The sequence below is a fragment of the Ranitomeya variabilis genome, chromosome 6, assembly GCF_051348905.1.
Source record: "Ranitomeya variabilis isolate aRanVar5 chromosome 6, aRanVar5.hap1, whole genome shotgun sequence".
Lineage (NCBI taxonomy): Eukaryota > Metazoa > Chordata > Amphibia > Anura > Dendrobatidae > Ranitomeya > Ranitomeya variabilis.
Genome location: NC_135237.1, coordinates 268,926,596 through 268,943,033, shown reverse-complemented (window position 1 = coordinate 268,943,033; position 16,438 = coordinate 268,926,596). Strand labels below are relative to the sequence as shown.

The 16,438-nt window shown below is 45.8% G+C and overlaps 1 protein-coding gene across 1 annotated transcript in view; it reads left to right on the top strand.

Moving 5' to 3' along the window:
* Positions 1-421: 421 nt before the first annotated feature.
* GALNT4 (polypeptide N-acetylgalactosaminyltransferase 4) overlaps positions 422-16,438 on the top strand; it is a 111,917-nt gene continuing 95,900 nt past the window's right edge. Inside the window, exons 1-2 of the mRNA XM_077269613.1 lie at positions 422-780; positions 11,760-12,190. Coding sequence (XP_077125728.1) covers positions 11,811-12,190 — 380 coding nt within the window. The 5' untranslated portion in view covers positions 422-780; positions 11,760-11,810. The remainder of the gene's footprint in view (positions 781-11,759; positions 12,191-16,438) is intronic.

Here is a 16,438-nt window from a genome sequence, read left to right as displayed (position 1 = left end):
CCTGAAGACTTCTACGAGCTCAATGTGCACAAGCGCCGCCCGCAGCTGGGACAGCGCCGACACGACATTTTACATGAAGATAATACATCCAGATACAGCGCGGGGGACGGAACAAAGCTGAAGACCCCACAGCAGGCCCCCACCCAATGCACCCAGACATGAATACAAGGAAACTTCACATAACGATTACAGAAGAGCTACAAAATGGATTTCTCCACCTGAGGTGTCATTTTAATCAGTATAACAGCGCGAACATGGCCATGGCTGTACTTGAAAAGTAACTTGAGTAAAGGTTCTCTTTAAGTATTGGCGGCATAGTAATAAAGTGAGACGCGACGTGTATGTGGGGTCTGGGGCCACAACACTGGCCTAACCGCATCATACACACGCCATTATGTAGCCCATACACGACCTGTATACAGCCGCCTCACAGGACGGGAGGCTGGGGCTCTGTCCTCCCGCCATGTCTTGTGAGGGAGAGCGGCAGAGAGTGGGGGCTTCGCCGGGCTCACATCACCGCCTGCTACCAGTCTGGAGATGTGCGCTCGCAAGAATGACCGCCCTGTCCTCATTCTGCGGAGGGGTCAGCCAGACACATGATCCGGAGGAGGAGGAAGGCTCGGCTCTAGGGCTGGAGAGGAGGGGCGGCCATAGACACGTCAGGAGGGCTCCGAGAAAGTGAAAGGAAGCGACGGCGCGGGGACAGCAGCGGTGCACTTCCCTGAAGCGGCCAGAGAGCCTCGTACGGCGGGGATGAGTCCCTGGTGCGCAGCCTGCACTGTGAGTATGGGTGGCGGGTGCCTACACTGTGAGTATGAGTGGCGGGTGCCTACACTGAGTATGAGTGGCCGGTGCCTACACTGTGAGTATGAGTGGCGGGTGCCTACACTGTGAGTACGAGTGGCGGGTGCCTACACTGAGTATGAGTGGCCGGTGCCTACACTGTGAGTATGAGTGGCGGGTGCCTACACTGAGTACGAGTGGCGGGTGCCTACACTGTGAGTATGGGTGGCGGGTGCCTACACTGTGAGTATGGGTGGCGGGTGCCTACACTGTGAGTATGGGTGGCGGGTGCCTACACTGAGTACGAGTGGCGGGTGCCTACACTGAGTACGAGTGGCGGGTGTCTACACTGAGTACGAGTGGCGGGTGCCTACACTGTGAGTATGGGTGGCGGGTGCCTACACTGTGAGTACGAGTGGCGGGTGCCTACACTGAGTACGAGTGGCGGGTGCCTACACTGAGTACGAGTGGCGGGTGCCTACACTGTGAGTATGGGTGGCGGGTGCCTACACTGTGAGTATGAGTGGCGGGTGCCTACACTGTGAGTATGAGTGGCGGGTGCCTACACTGTGAGTACGAGTGGCGGGTGCCTACACTGAGTACGAGTGGCGGGTGCCTACACTGTGAGTATGGGTGGCGGGTGCCTACACTGTGAGTATGGGTGGCGGGTGCCTACACTGTGAGTATGGGTGGCGGGTGCCTACACTGAGTACGAGTGGCGGGTGCCTACACTGAGTACGAGTGGCGGGTGTCTACACTGAGTACGAGTGGCGGGTGCCTACACTGTGAGTATGGGTGGCGGGTGCCTACACTGTGAGTACGAGTGGCGGGTGCCTACACTGAGTACGAGTGGCGGGTGCCTACACTGAGTACGAGTGGCGGGTGCCTACACTGTGAGTATGGGTGGCGGGTGCCTACACTGTGAGTATGGGTGGCGGGTGCCTACACTGAGTACGAGTGGCGGGTGCCTACACTGAGTACGAGTGGCGGGTGCCTACACTGAGTACGAGTGGCGGGTGCCTACACTGAGTACGAGTGGCGGGTGCCTACACTGAGTACGAGTGGCGGGTGCCTACACTGTGAGTATGAGTGGCGGGTGCCTACACTGTGAGTATGGGTGGCGGGTGCCTACACTGTGAGTATGGGTGGCGGGTGCCTACACTGAGTACGAGTGGCGGGTGCCTACACTGAGTACGAGTGGCGGGTGCCTACACTGTGAGTATGGGTGGCGGGTGCCTACACTGTGAGTATGGGTGGCGGGTGCCTACACTGAGTACGAGTGGCGGGTGCCTACACTGAGTACGAGTGGCGGGTGCCTACACTGAGTACGAGTGGCGGGTGCCTACACTGAGTACGAGTGGCGGGTGCCTACACTGAGTACGAGTGGCGGGTGCCTACACTGTGAGTATGAGTGGCGGGTGCCTACACTGTGAGTATGGGTGGCGGGTGCCTACACTGTGAGTATGAGTAGCGGGTGCGTGCCTACACTGTGAGTACGAGTGGCGGGTGCCTACACTGTGAGTACGAGTGGCGGGTGCCTACACTGAGTACGAGTGGCGGGTGCCTACACTGAGTACGAGTGGCGGGTGCCTACACTGTGAGTATGAGTGGCGGGTGCCTACACTGTGAGTATGGGTGGCGGGTGCCTACACTGTGAGTATGAGTAGCGGGTGCCTGCCTACACTGTGAGTATGGGTGGCGGGTGCCTACACTGTGAGTATGAGTGGCGGGTGCCTACACTGAGTACGAGTGGCGGGTGCCTACACTGTGAGTATGAGTGGCGGGTGCCTACACTGTGAGTATGAGTGGCGGGTGCCTACACTGTGAGTACGAGTGGCGGGTGCCTACACTGAGTACGAGTGGCGGGTGCCTACACTGTGAGTATGAGTGGCGGGTGCCTACACTGTGAGTATGGGTGGCGGGTGCCTACACTGTGAGTATGAGTAGCGGGTGCCTACACTGTGAGTACGAGTGGCGGGTGCCTACACTGTGAGTACGAGTGGCGGGTGCCTACACTGTGAGTACGAGTGGCGGGTGCCTACACTGTGAGTACGAGTGGCGGGTGCCTACACTGTGAGTACGAGTGGCGGGTGCCTACACTGAGTATGAGTGGCGGGTGCCTACACTGTGAGTATGAGTGGCGGGTGCCTACACTGTGAGTATGAGTGGCGGGTGCCTACACTGTGAGTATGAGTGGCGGGTGACACTGCTGTGAGTATGATTTAAAAAAATGTGACTTTTGGTTGAGGTGTTTACTTCAAACATCATGAACACAACACCCTAAGGTTAGGTGTAGACAACCGGTTTCTCTCCGAGAAAATTAGTCCAGTTGCGCTAATCAAAGTGGGATACAATTTTCTCAGGGGTGGAGAGAGAACTTTTTTTTTTCCCCTCAACCTTTTCCATTATGTAAGTCCATGAAAACTGAATCACAGTCAGATGTTGTCCAAGTGTGGTTGATTCCATTTCACGGACATCAATGGGCAAGTGCCATCGGATTCTCAGAGGCAAACCGTTAATGCTGTGAATTCCCCCCCCCCCCCCCCCCCATTCCATCCTCGGACCACGCTGTGTCCATCCCCATAGAATAACATGGGTAGCAGTGCTATCTGTTAGAACCATGGCTAGCACTCATCCAATTTACACGGTCGTCATGATGAGCCCTAAGGCTTAGTTTCCATGAGTATCTGGTGCGTTTTTGATGTTGCAGCATTTCTGCACCAATTAGGTTACTTTTCAGGCGTTTTATTGTGTGTATTTTTGGAATGTCATTTTTTAAATAAAACGGCTTTGTGCTGTCAAAGTGTCATCAAGGTTTTTCTCGAATGGATAAATAAATTACCGTACAAAGCTTCTCCCATCCTGTGCAATGGTGAACACAGACAGCACAGAGATGCCATCCTTGTGTTTGTACTTGTTTTTCACAAACCTATAGACTCGTTTTTGACCTTTTCATCTCTGCTGCTGGGAAAAAAATGGTCATGTCTGTGTGTTTTACACGGACATATGAGCAGCACCATAGATTCTAATGGGTACGTGTAGTATCCGTGTAAAAAAGTGGGTACAGCACAGGCGACTGAATGAGGCCCCAGTGACGAGACTGAGAGATGTCAGTGTGGTCAAGTGAGACCCATCACGTCTCACCAGATCACACTAAAAATGCTTGGTCTAACCATCTCTTTGGGCATCTGCTTTTTCCTCCTCTATATAGCACTGCCTTCTTATGATTGGGCAGCATCATAAATAAGAAAAAGTAAACACCTCCAGAGAAGAATCTTGGTGAAGTGGAATCTTGCATATTAGATACTCTAAATGTCTAAATATACATATATAAATTATATATGCCTATAATCTCCGAACTCCAGTGTAGAAAAAACATTGCAACCAGGTCCTTGAGCCATTTTTAGTAATATACAATTTAATGTTAAAAAAATATATTGTGTAAGGTTTTCTTTAACTATTATAACTTGTTTTGAGAGGTAATGCAACTAAAAATGCCAGTGTTCTTTGCATTCCTTTTTTATGCTGTTTGCCAAACCCCACCAGTAATCAGTCCCCAATTATTGTTCCGGTTATGGGTCACTCCATTTCAAGTGATCTGAATATTTATTTTTTTTTACCTGACCTCTTAGTATATTTATTTTCTTTGTTTTTTTAAGTGCTACTTTAGTGAATTAAAAATAAGTTTAACATTTTTTTTTTATCTTCATTAGTTTTTTATATATTTCTAAAGTTTTGAAAGCCTCAATTTCACTTTATATTGTTTATCATATCTCGGACTAAAATTAAGATAGAGATGTGGGGAAGGCACCATTTTGTTCAGAGTTAATTTGATATGACACAAGTATGTTTCTTGATATTTTGTTTCTGAGAAGTCAAATTCTAAATTTTGATGGTCGATTTTTGTAAAAACTATATGTTATAAATTTTTCAAAAAATGCATAAAATAATTAAGCAATAAAATATGAACTAGTCTTAAACAATTAATAGTATGTCTTTACACTGAGATTTCATCATTTGTCGTCAATTTGTCCCTTTTACTGGGTGAAATGTAAGATTGCGGACACCACCTTCAGTCACTTCATGGACTTCACTGTTATTACTCAATGAAAAAAATCCTTGTTTTTATTTCTTTCACTACATGGAATGACAGTGTGGTTTGCTGAGTCCTTGTGATGGGGTTCTGCTTCCTGTAACCAATGTTTTAACAATCTCTCCTCCTCTTCGTAGTCCTGGTTTGTACAGAGCATGAACTGGATGTTGGGAATATTTTTTTCACTCCAGTTGAAAAGTTGCATGGGTGTTAGGATTTGGTGTGAATACGGCCTCTGCAGGCTAGCTCGAGCTGCAAGGCGTGTCACGCTGCCTCCTAAACCTAAAGTGCTATTCAGCTTCCACTCCACATCTTTCTTGTGACGGCAGACATTTATAAAGTTTTTCCTGTTTACCGTACATCCTGTGCAGAAGAGCCATCCAAGAAGTAGTAGACCTTGCCCAAACGTCGTAGGATGTCAGTTTTTATCACTGAAATATATATTTTTTTAATTAATGAACAAATATTGAATAATGAAGCAGGCACTCAGATATCATGGCAAAAATTTTTTTTTGTACTTTATTTCTGACTGTGCTTCATCCTGAACGACAAAGTCTAAGCTTGTTACTGCCTCACTTTGAGGCCTGTTTCACACGTCAGTGGCTCCGGTATGTGTGGTGACCGTTTACTCACGTACCGGAGACACTGACTCACGTAGACACATTAAAATAAATGTGTCTCTGCAGATGTCAGCGTGTTTTCACGGACCGTGTGTCCGTGTGCAAAACACAGAGACATGTCAGTGTTCATGGGAGCGCACGGATCACACGGGCCCATTAAAGTCAATGGGTGCGTGTCAACACGTACCGCACACAGATGCCGTCCGTGTGCTGACTGAGGACCACACGGACCGTGCAGGAGACAGCGCTAGAGTTAAGCGCTGTCCCCCCTGCGTGTGGTGCTGAAGCCGGCATTCATTCCTTCTCCCCAGCAGCGTTCGCTGGAGAGAAGGAATGAAAAATCATGGTTTTTTTTATTTTTTTTGTGTTTAAAATAAAGTTCCTGGTCACCTCCCACCCCCTGTGCGCCCGCCCGCTTGCATTAAAATACTCACCTCCTCTCAGCGCCGCAGCTTGTCCTGTGTGAGCGGTCACGTGGTACCGCTCATTACAAGGATGAATATGCGGCTCCACCTGCCATAGGGGATATTTAGGTAACAGTTTAAACTCTTTTTTTTGGACACATTATTTGAGACACAGACTTTGTAATCAACAAGGTTGAAGTCACCAATCTGAGTACCTTTCAGCTTTCCTCCTTCAATTATAGGCTTAGTGTTCTGGTGTGCGGTGCGTACACATACTGAGTGTGTGCCACTACCACCAGCCAGGACACAATTCTTAGGTACCAGGTCAGCACATTTTGAAAATCCTATTCTGGCAGAAGTTGAATTGAAACAAAACAAAAAATTCATAGGTCTCTTTCAAATTGACAAGAACCAGCCTCTTGTGGACATGAGTTTTCTAACCGCTGATTTTCTTAGACACAGTCTTTCTTGCCAGAGGCAGTGTGGACCAACGGAGTCCTCAAGGCCCCTCCCAAAGGATAACAAAAACTTTATCACCATAGGAACTGATTGGTTCAGTAGAACCACATGGGGTTGGGTGTTTTGTCTGTAAGATGAGCAGTAAAATGTGGCTAGAGTATTTTGCATCAGTGTTTAAATGCCAAAACAAGCAGTGGAACGTACAGAGGAAAACTGTCATTGAAAGATTGACACCTGTTCTGTATTTTGAAGACACTTCTGGTTTTGGCATACCGATACTGATCAAAAATACTGACATGTGAATGAGGCCTTAGGTTAAGTTTCTTCAATGGGTTTTTGAAAATGGTTATTTTCACTGCTTAAAAACAATGCAGCGTCTTCCAGCAAAGTGGATGGGATTTATAGAAATCTCTTGCACACTGTGCTTTTTTTTTTTTTATGATGTGTAAATGGAGTTGCATTGCATGTGTTTCAAATCTGCAATATGTCAATTTCTTTTGTGGGTAAACTGAGTGTTAGGCCGGTTTCACACGTCAGTGGCTCCGGTACGTGAGGTGACAGTTTCCTCACGTACCGGAGACACTGACACACGTAGACCCATAAAAATCAATGCATCTGTTCAGATGTCATTGATTTTTTGCGGACCGTGTCTCCGTGTGCCAAACACGGAGACATGTCAGTGTTCGTGGGAGCGCACGTTTTACACGGACCCAATAGAGTCAATGGGTCCGCGTAAAACACGGACCTCACACGGACATTCTCCGTCTGGGGTCCGTGTGCGTGCAGGAGACAGCGCTACAGTAAGCGCTGTCCCCCCCACATGGTGCTGAAGCCGGTATTCATATCTTCCCTGTAGCAGCGTTTGCTATAGAGAAAATATGACGAATAGTGTTAAAAATAAAGATCTATGTGTCCGCCGCCCCCCCACCCCCTGTGCGCCCCCCCGCTGGTCAGAAAATACTTACTCGCTCCTTCCTGGTCTGGCCGCGCCTCCTACTGTATGCGGTCACGTGGGGCCGATCATTTACAATCATGAATAGTCGGCTCCGCCCCTATGGGAGGTGGAGCCACATATTCATGACTGTAAATGATCGGGCCCACGTGACCGCATACACTAGAAGCCGCGGCCAGACCAGGAAGGAGCGACAGCCGACGGGGGACCCGGGTAAGTATTTTCTGACCAGCGGGGGGGCGCACAGGGGGTGGGGGGGCGGCGGACACCTAAATCTTTATTTTTAACACTATTCTTCATATTTTCTCTGCAGCAAACGCTACTGCAGAGAGGATATGAATCGCAGCTTCAGCACCATGCAGAGTGGGTACCACACGCTCCGTGTGGTACCCACTCGCCATACGGGCGGCACACGTGTGCCTCACGTATGGCCTCCGTGAGTTCCCAGGCACACGGACACGGATAACTCCGGTACCGATTTATTCCGGTACCGGAATTATCTGGACGTGTGGGACAGCCCTTATATGCAGATTTTCCCCTTAGAATTGCATTAGATGTGATAAATCTGAAGGTTACAAAGCTCAGGTAATCCGCACATAACTGTATCAACAAAGTTTTTTTATTAAAGCCAAATACCGAGAAGGATCAAAAATTAACAAGGTTCATGAATAAAACACAAGTAACCGAATTTACCTAAGGGCTCATTTCCGTTTGCGAGGAAAACGGACGAGTGCAATCCGATAAAAAATCAGATTGCACTCGGACCAATGTTATTCAATAGGTGTCTTTTCATTTGCGATTTTTTTCGCAGCCGAAATCAGACTGAGAAAAATATCGCAGCATGCTGCGATTTGCTGCGAGTCTCGGACAAGTCTCGCCAATGCAAGTCAATGGGTGCGAGAAAAAAACGCATGGAATACGGACCATCCGTATTCCGTCTGTTTTTTACAGATACATTACCATTCTGTGGCATAAAACACTGTAAATGGTCCTGTAAATGACTGTATAAAAATAGTTGCAGAGAAAAAAAACGGATTGCATACGGATGTAAAACGGATGGTGCGGTTAAAAATCGCATGACAATCGCATAGGCTACATCCGTTTTTTTGGTCCAGATTAAGGACCGTTTTTTCTCTTGCAAGTGGAAATGAGCCCTAAAGAGGTGTAGAATGCTGCAGAAAATCTGAAACATTAAAAACTGAAGAAAGGCTACATTCCCACAATGAGCATAAGGTTATGTTCACAAGACGGAACCTGCCTGAAAAAGCTCCACAAAAAGCGAACATAATGCATAATCTAATAATAATAACTATAATGCGCAATCTAAAAGACATTGCTGTGCACACGTTCAGTCTCTCACTTCTTTTAATCTCCATGTTATGGAAACTGTGACACCGATAAAGAAGTAACCTATTCATTGTTTGCTAGTTAGATTAAATAATAGCAAAACACACCAGCCGCTGAGCTGCCATAAAAAAGCTATGGCATATCCGCCAGCTAAGGCTACTTTCACACTAGCGTCGTGCACTGCACGTCGCTATGCGACGTTGCAGCGCACCGATGCTAGCTGTGGAAGCGCCGCACAACGGGGGCAGCGGATGCTGTTTTTCCACGCATCCGCTGCCCCATTGTGAGGTGCGGGGAGGAGGGGGTGGAGTTCCGGCCGCTCATGCGCGGTCGGAATTGCTGCACACAACGCACAAAAAAAGTTACATGTAACGGTTTTTTGTGCCGACGGCCGACGCAACACGATGCAACCGTCGCACGACGGTTGTGACGTGTGGCATTGCGTCGCACTGCGTCGCTAATGCTAGTCTATGGAGAAAAAACGCATCCTGCAAGCACTTTTGCAGGATGCGTTTTTTTCTGCAAAACGACGCATAGCGACGTGCAGTGCACGACGCTAGTGTGAAAGTAGCCTAAGCCGCTTACAGAACCAGACTGCCAGCTTCCCCTAGGAATACCTTGGTGGGTGTGCCAGTGTCTTAAAGACATTGTGAGCACATACCCTTAAGGCTCGCTCACACTAGGGCAGGGGTGTCAAACTGCATTCCTCGAGGGCCTCAAACCATGCGTGTTTTCAAGATTTCCTTAGCATTGCACAAGGTGCAGGAATCATTATCTGTGCAGGTGGTTAAATTATCACCTGTGCAATACAAGGAAATCCTGAAAACATGACCTGGTTGCGGCCCTCGAGGAATGCAGTTTGACACCCCTGCACTAGGGTATAACACGGCCATGTGATATGTGATGTTTTAGAGGCTAGCCCTCGGACCATACTAGGGCAGCATGCTGTGAGTGCATCCGATATTCGTCAAGTCTACAGGTGCTTGTGAAACATTGTCCTGCAATCGGATGTCATCAGTCTGATGTCCACTCATAGAGACAATGGAGAAGATGGAGAAATTAAGTTCTCCTTCTCCAAACCTGAGTTGCGATAGGATCAGATCACAGTAAGATGACACTCGGATCTAACTCTGACAAAGTTGGAGCCGAGTGTTATTTGCATAACCTGCCCAACGCTATCGCATGAGCGAATATACCGCAGTGTGGGCGACCCCTAAATATGAGATAATTATTGTGAATAACTGCCAGTACAATTTAGAGAAAAAATAGACCAAACTCAATTAACAATTATATGAATTTTACTCAACGCCCAACTGCTGAAAACAAGATCAGTCCATTTTAGGGGGTCTGAAGTGATGAAATTAACGATCCATCTTTGCCCATACGTAACCTTACATACTGTGGGAGATTGTCCCCAACATAGCCATGTATCCGTAATACAGTGTATACCGAGTGGCTGTTTTCTAGGAAGGACTGACGCTTTAGAAGTTGCCTCAGAAGTACGGATCCAGTAATGATCACATACTAATGCCCACTAAAGCCTATCTGAGGTGTGTAACATTTAAAAATAAAATCACCGACTTTCTATTTAAAAAAAAAAAAAAAAAGGACCATGTACCCGTTTTCTGAATGTGCCCAAACCCGTACCAGAAAAAAACTTATGGTAGTTCTAGATGATGAGCCTACATTAAGATGTGTAGTGAGAAAACAAACGTTGTAGACAACAAATACGCGCTCTGTTCTTGGTGCAAGGCTTTCTCGTATAGTTACATAAATTAAGCAGATGGTGGCAGGCGGCACACAGTGCTGATACGGTGTAAGAAAGCTAACGAATGGGACATTTGATCAAAGTGTTTGAAGCATCAGATTGTCAAATCTCTCTGCTGACCTTGCTTTATAACCTTCTATTTGTTTCTCTTGTGCATCACCGTGACCTTACATCAAGTATAAAACTTTACACCTGAACTATGGGCCGAGCTTTCCCTGATCATGGAGCATAAAAACGCTCTTTGATGGCTCAGACACTTGTTCCTTGCTGTAAGCAAGTTATTTTCTGAGGAAGGACAATAGATTGTCCATAATAGACTTGCTGCAATCCACTTGTTGCAGTCAGGTTGACACAAAGTGTGAACTCAGTATAAGGGCTCATTTCCACATGCGAGAAACACGTCCGTGTCTCGGATGTGGAAACCAAGCTGTGGAGCCGGCACTCCAGAGCGGAGCGTGCGGCCGCATAGGAACACATGGAGCCGCACGCTCCGCTCCAAAGTGCCGGCGCCAGAGCTTGGTTTCCACATGCGAGACACGGACGTGTTTCTTGCAAGTGGAAAGGGGCCCTTAGACAAGTTATTTAATTAAGATTAGTTTCACAAGAAGTTATAGTAAATCTCCATGTATCTCTTTTACAGCAACCATCTATGATGAGCTGCTACGGAATATATGTGATTTTTAAGGGATATTTCCCTTTGGTAATAATAGGTTAATTAAATGTTAAAAATGCTAAAATGATCATTTAGGACCCTGATATGTAATCTTGGGGACCACTACTGTGTGTGTAGACCTTTACGTGCAGCAGGATCATGTTTATCATTACATTTTCTCATGGCTCTGCACTACTTGAGACGAAGGTCCTGGACACCTACGGCATCATGTAAAGGTCCTGCTATCTGCTCCTGGGAACAAGTTGCGATGCTTTTTTACCACGATTGCTGGGAAAAAAAGCACAACGTAGCAGTGTGTAGATTTTTAGACTTTTCATGACATAGAAATGGCGGCAGGTACTGGATTATTGCTTTTTACGCTGCTGACCAAAGTCATGTAAGAACCTGCTGCCTTGACATGAATCCACATTTGCTGACGTGTTTTTCTATTTATATTTATTTCTAGTTCCTTTAATATGTTATTCCAAGGTAAACATTGCTGCACTAATTAGAATTGGTTCTAAGATAAATATTGACTCTAGAATGTTTTCTAGCTTGCTTTATGCCACGTATGGATGTTTCTTATGAGATGCTGCAATACATTAAGCACTATGACCAGCTCTCTGCCAGTAACATTTTGCCCAAATTTCCTGATGTGATCTAATGTCTGTCTTTTTTCAGACTTGCAGTGTCAGTTGAACTGGTACTTGGCCAGATCACAAGTCTCATGCCATGAGGATCCGCCTGAGGAGATGCTCACTCATTGTGAAGACTGTTGTATTGGTCGGACTGTTTATGGTCACCTATATGGTAGTAGAACTTTCTGTTTCTTCTTTCTCTTCCTTGGAGAAAGAGGACCATGCTACAAATAAAAGATGGGACAGAGATTTACCTGCCACTGAAGAGAAAGAGGAGGACTTATCCCGTCCTGTGTATAATAAACCTCACCCAAATCCAAATGCGCTCGGAGAGTGGGGAAAAGCGGCTCACCTGCAACTTAATTCTGCCGAAAAGAAGATGCAGGAAGAAAGCATTGAAAAGTATGCAATTAATATCTATCTGAGTGACCAGCTTTCATTGCATCGTCACATCCAGGATAACAGGATGTATGAGTAAGTAATCAAGATGTAATGGTACTTAGTGTTATAACCATTTTATTATGCCTAAATTTCTCTATAACCAGGATAGTCACTTGTTCCACTGAATAAGAAATGAACGAATGTACATATGTGTCCCTGGGTGCTGTGTTGGATGTCATCTAATTAGGCCAAATTGGTTTTTGATCATTTTTGCCAGAGCTGTATATAAGAGATCACTGCAAAATGTTCAGTTTGTCTGATTTTTCTCTTTATAGGTATATATTTGACTAAAATGTAAATTGTTCTTTTAGTCTATAAACTTCTGACAACATGTCTCCGAATTTCAAAGCAATAATTTTTTTTTTCGGACAAAGAAAAATGGTCAAAATTAAAAAAAACCAAAAAAAACAAAACAAAAACCCCAGTGCTTTCAAACCTCAAATAATGCAAAGAAACAAGTTCATATTCATTTAGAAACAACAATACTAATGTTTCAACTCAGGAAGAGTTCAGAAATCAATATTTTGTGGAATAACCATGATTTTTAATCACAGCTTTCATGCGTCTTGGCATGCTTTCCACCAGTCTGTCACACTGCTTCAGGGGCAAAAATTTAAGCAGTTCTTTGTTTGATGGCTTGTGACTATCCATCATCCTCTTGATTACATTCCAGAGGTTTTCTATGGGGTTCAGGTCTGGAGATTGGGCTGCCCATGACAGGGATTTGATGTGGTGGTCTCTTAATTTTTGCCAGAGCTGTATATAATCACAAGTTGGAGGATGGTCATACATTAAGGATTTTACACGGCTGTTTTCTGAATGACGTGTTGATCAAATTGGTCTGTGAATGTCTTTTTGCCCTGTGACAAATGACGACAGTCTTGACGATCTTGGGGAAGTGAAGAATTGGGCATGTTGGATTTCAGCATGTCCTATATGTTGTTCTCACTGGGGTTAAGCTTCGGTCAGAGATGTCTAGCTTCACGTTATTCCCCTTTCCCTTTTGAGAACACATACATGCACTGCCTTGCCGTTGGTCCATAATTATATAGTTGTCAAGGGTCTGGAGGAACAGTTTTTGGACAAACTTTTATTTGGCTACTGTTATCTACCATAAGACTAGTAAGCTCTTCAGTCCTTTAGGCCATATTCACACTTTGCGGTTTTTACCGCGGAACCGCCGCAATTTTGATGCTGCGGGTCCACAGCAGTTTCCATAGCGTTTCCATTTACATGTAAACCCTATGGAAACCGCAAACCGCTGTGCACATGCTGCGGGAAAAACCGCGCCGAAACGCAGCGGTTTAAAACCCGCAGCATGTCACTTCTTTGTGCAGAATCGCTGCGATTCTGCACCCATAGGAATGCATTGAACCGCTTACTTCCCGCATGGGGCTGTGCCCACGATGCGGGAAGTAAGCGGATAATGTGCGGCTGGTACCCGGGGTGGAGGAGAGGAGACTCTCCTCCAGGCCCTGGGAACCATATTTGGGGTAAAACAAAGAATAAAAATAAAAAATCATGTTATACTCACCTCTCAGCGCTGCACGCGGCCGGCCGGTCAGAGTTGCTGTGCGAACAGGACCTGCGGTGACGTCGCGGTCACATGACCGTGACATCGCGGTCACATGACCGTGACGTCACGAAGGGTCCTTCTCGCACATCATCTTTGGAACCGGACCGCCGGGTGCAGCGCCGAGGAGATCCGGACATCAGAGGGTGAGTATAACCAATTTTTATTATTTTTAACATTACTATTGATGCTGCATATTGCTGCATATGCAGCATCAATAGTATAGGCGGAAACCCGCAGCGGAAACCGCGGAACAAAATGCGATAAATCTGCAGGGATAACCGCAGCGGTTTTGCCCTGCAGATTTATCAAATCCGCTGCGGGAGAACCCGTAGAGGTCACCCGCAAAGTGTGAACATGGCCTTAAACTACCAGGGATGATACTATTAAGCCCTTCACTACTGTAAATCACCAGGGATGATGCTAGTAAGCCCTTCACTATTCACAACCACCAGAGACGATACTAGTAAGCCCTTCACTACTGTAAACCACCAGAGATGATACTAGTAAACCCTTCACTACTGTAAACCACCAGGAATAATACTAGTAAGCCCTTTACTACTGTAAACCACCAGGGATGATACTAGTAAACCCTTTACTATTGACAACCACCAGGGACGATACTAGTAAACCCTTCACTACTGTAAACCACCAGGAATGATACTAGTAAACCCTTCACTACTTTAAATCACCAGGGATGATGGTAGTAAGCCCTTCACTACTGTAAATCACCAGGGATGATGCTAGTAAGCCCTTCACTGCTGACAACCACCAGGGATGATACTAGTAAGCCTTTCACTACTGTAAACCACCAGGGACGATACTAGTAAGCCCTTCACTACTGTAAACCACCAGGAATAATACTAGTAAGCCCTTTACTACTGTAAACCACCAGGGATGATACTAGTAAACCCTTGACTACTGTAAACCACCAGGGACGATACTAGTAAACCCTTCACTACTGTAAACCACCAGGGATGATGCTAGTAAGCCCTTCACTACTGTAAATCACCAGGGATGATGCTAGTAAGCCCTTCACTACTGTAAACCACCAGGGATGATGCCAGTAAGCCCTTCACTACTGTAAATCACCAGGGATGATACTAGTAAGTCCTTGACTACTGTAAACCACCAGGAATGATACTAGTAAACCCTTCACTATTGACAACCACCAGGGATGATACTAGTAAACCCTTCACTACTGTAAACCACCAGGGATGATACTAGTAAGCCCTTGACTACTGTAAATCACCAGGGATGATACTAGTAAACCCTTCACTATTGACAACCACCAGGGACGATACTAGTAAACCCTTCACTACTGTAAACCACCAGGGATGATACTAGTAAGCCCTTCACTTCTGTAAATCACCAGGGATGATGCTAAATTATGCTAGTAAGCCCTTCACTGCTGACAACCACCAGGGATGATACTAGTAAGCCTTTCCCTGCTGACAACGAGGGATGATACTAGTAAGCCCTTCACTACTGTAAACCACCAGGGACGATACTAGTAAGCCCTTTACTACTGTAAACCACCAGGGATGATACTAGTAAGCCCTTTACTACTGTAAACCACCAGGAATAATACTAGTAAGCCCTTTACTACTGTAAACCACCAGGGATGATACTAGTAAGCCCTTCACTACTGTAAACCACCAGGAATAATACTAGTAAGCCCTTCACTACTGTAAACCACCAGGGATAATACTAGTAAGCCCTTGACTACTAAAAACACCAGGGATGATACTAGTAAGCCCTTTCATATGCTAAACCATCAGGGATATCACTTTTAAGCACTTGACTACTCTAAACTGTCAACCACCAGTGAAAATATTGATCTGCGCTTCTCTACTATACAACTGTAACCAGGTTGTTGCAATTTAATCTGAGACCAGCATGATCTAGAGGCTGAGACCCTGATTCCAGCAATGTGTCTGATTGACACACTAGAGTGCAGTAGTGGCCAGAAACCTAGGCAATCAGCAGTAGACAAAAAATAAGAAAAAAAAAAAATGCAAGCTCCTGAGATACGCTTCATTGTATGAATGGTTAAAGGGAATCTGTCATCTGGATTTTGCTATATAATTTGAGAGCATATTTATGTAGCGGCTGAGACCCTGATTCCAGCATTGTCACTCTCCGGTTTGCATACTGTCATTTTGAAACAATCCCTGTTTTATCTGCTGCAGATTGGTACTGTGTACACTGTACATTAACATTAACCCCTTCATGACCTTGGGATTTTCCGTTTTCCCGTGTTCGTTTTTCACTCCCCTCCTTCCCAGAGCCATAACTTTTTTATTTTTCCGTCAATTTGGCCATGTGAGGGCTTATTTTTTGCGGGACGAGTTGTACTTTTGAGCGACATCATTGGTTTTACCATGTCGTGTACTAGAAAACGGGAAAAAAATTCCAAGTGCGGTGAAATTGCAAAAAAAGTGCAGTCCCACACTTGTTTTTTGTTTGGCTTTTTTGCTAGGTTCACTAAATGCTAAAACTGACCTGCCATTATGATTCTCCAGGTCAGTACGAGTTCATAGACACCTAACATGACTAGGTTATTTTTCACTAGTGGTGAAAAAAAATTCTAAACTTTGCAAAAAAAAAAAAAAATGCGCCATTTTCCGATACTCGTCTCCATTTTTCGTGATCTGGGGTCATGTGAGGGCTTATTTTTTGCGTGCCGAGCTGGCGTTTGTAATGAT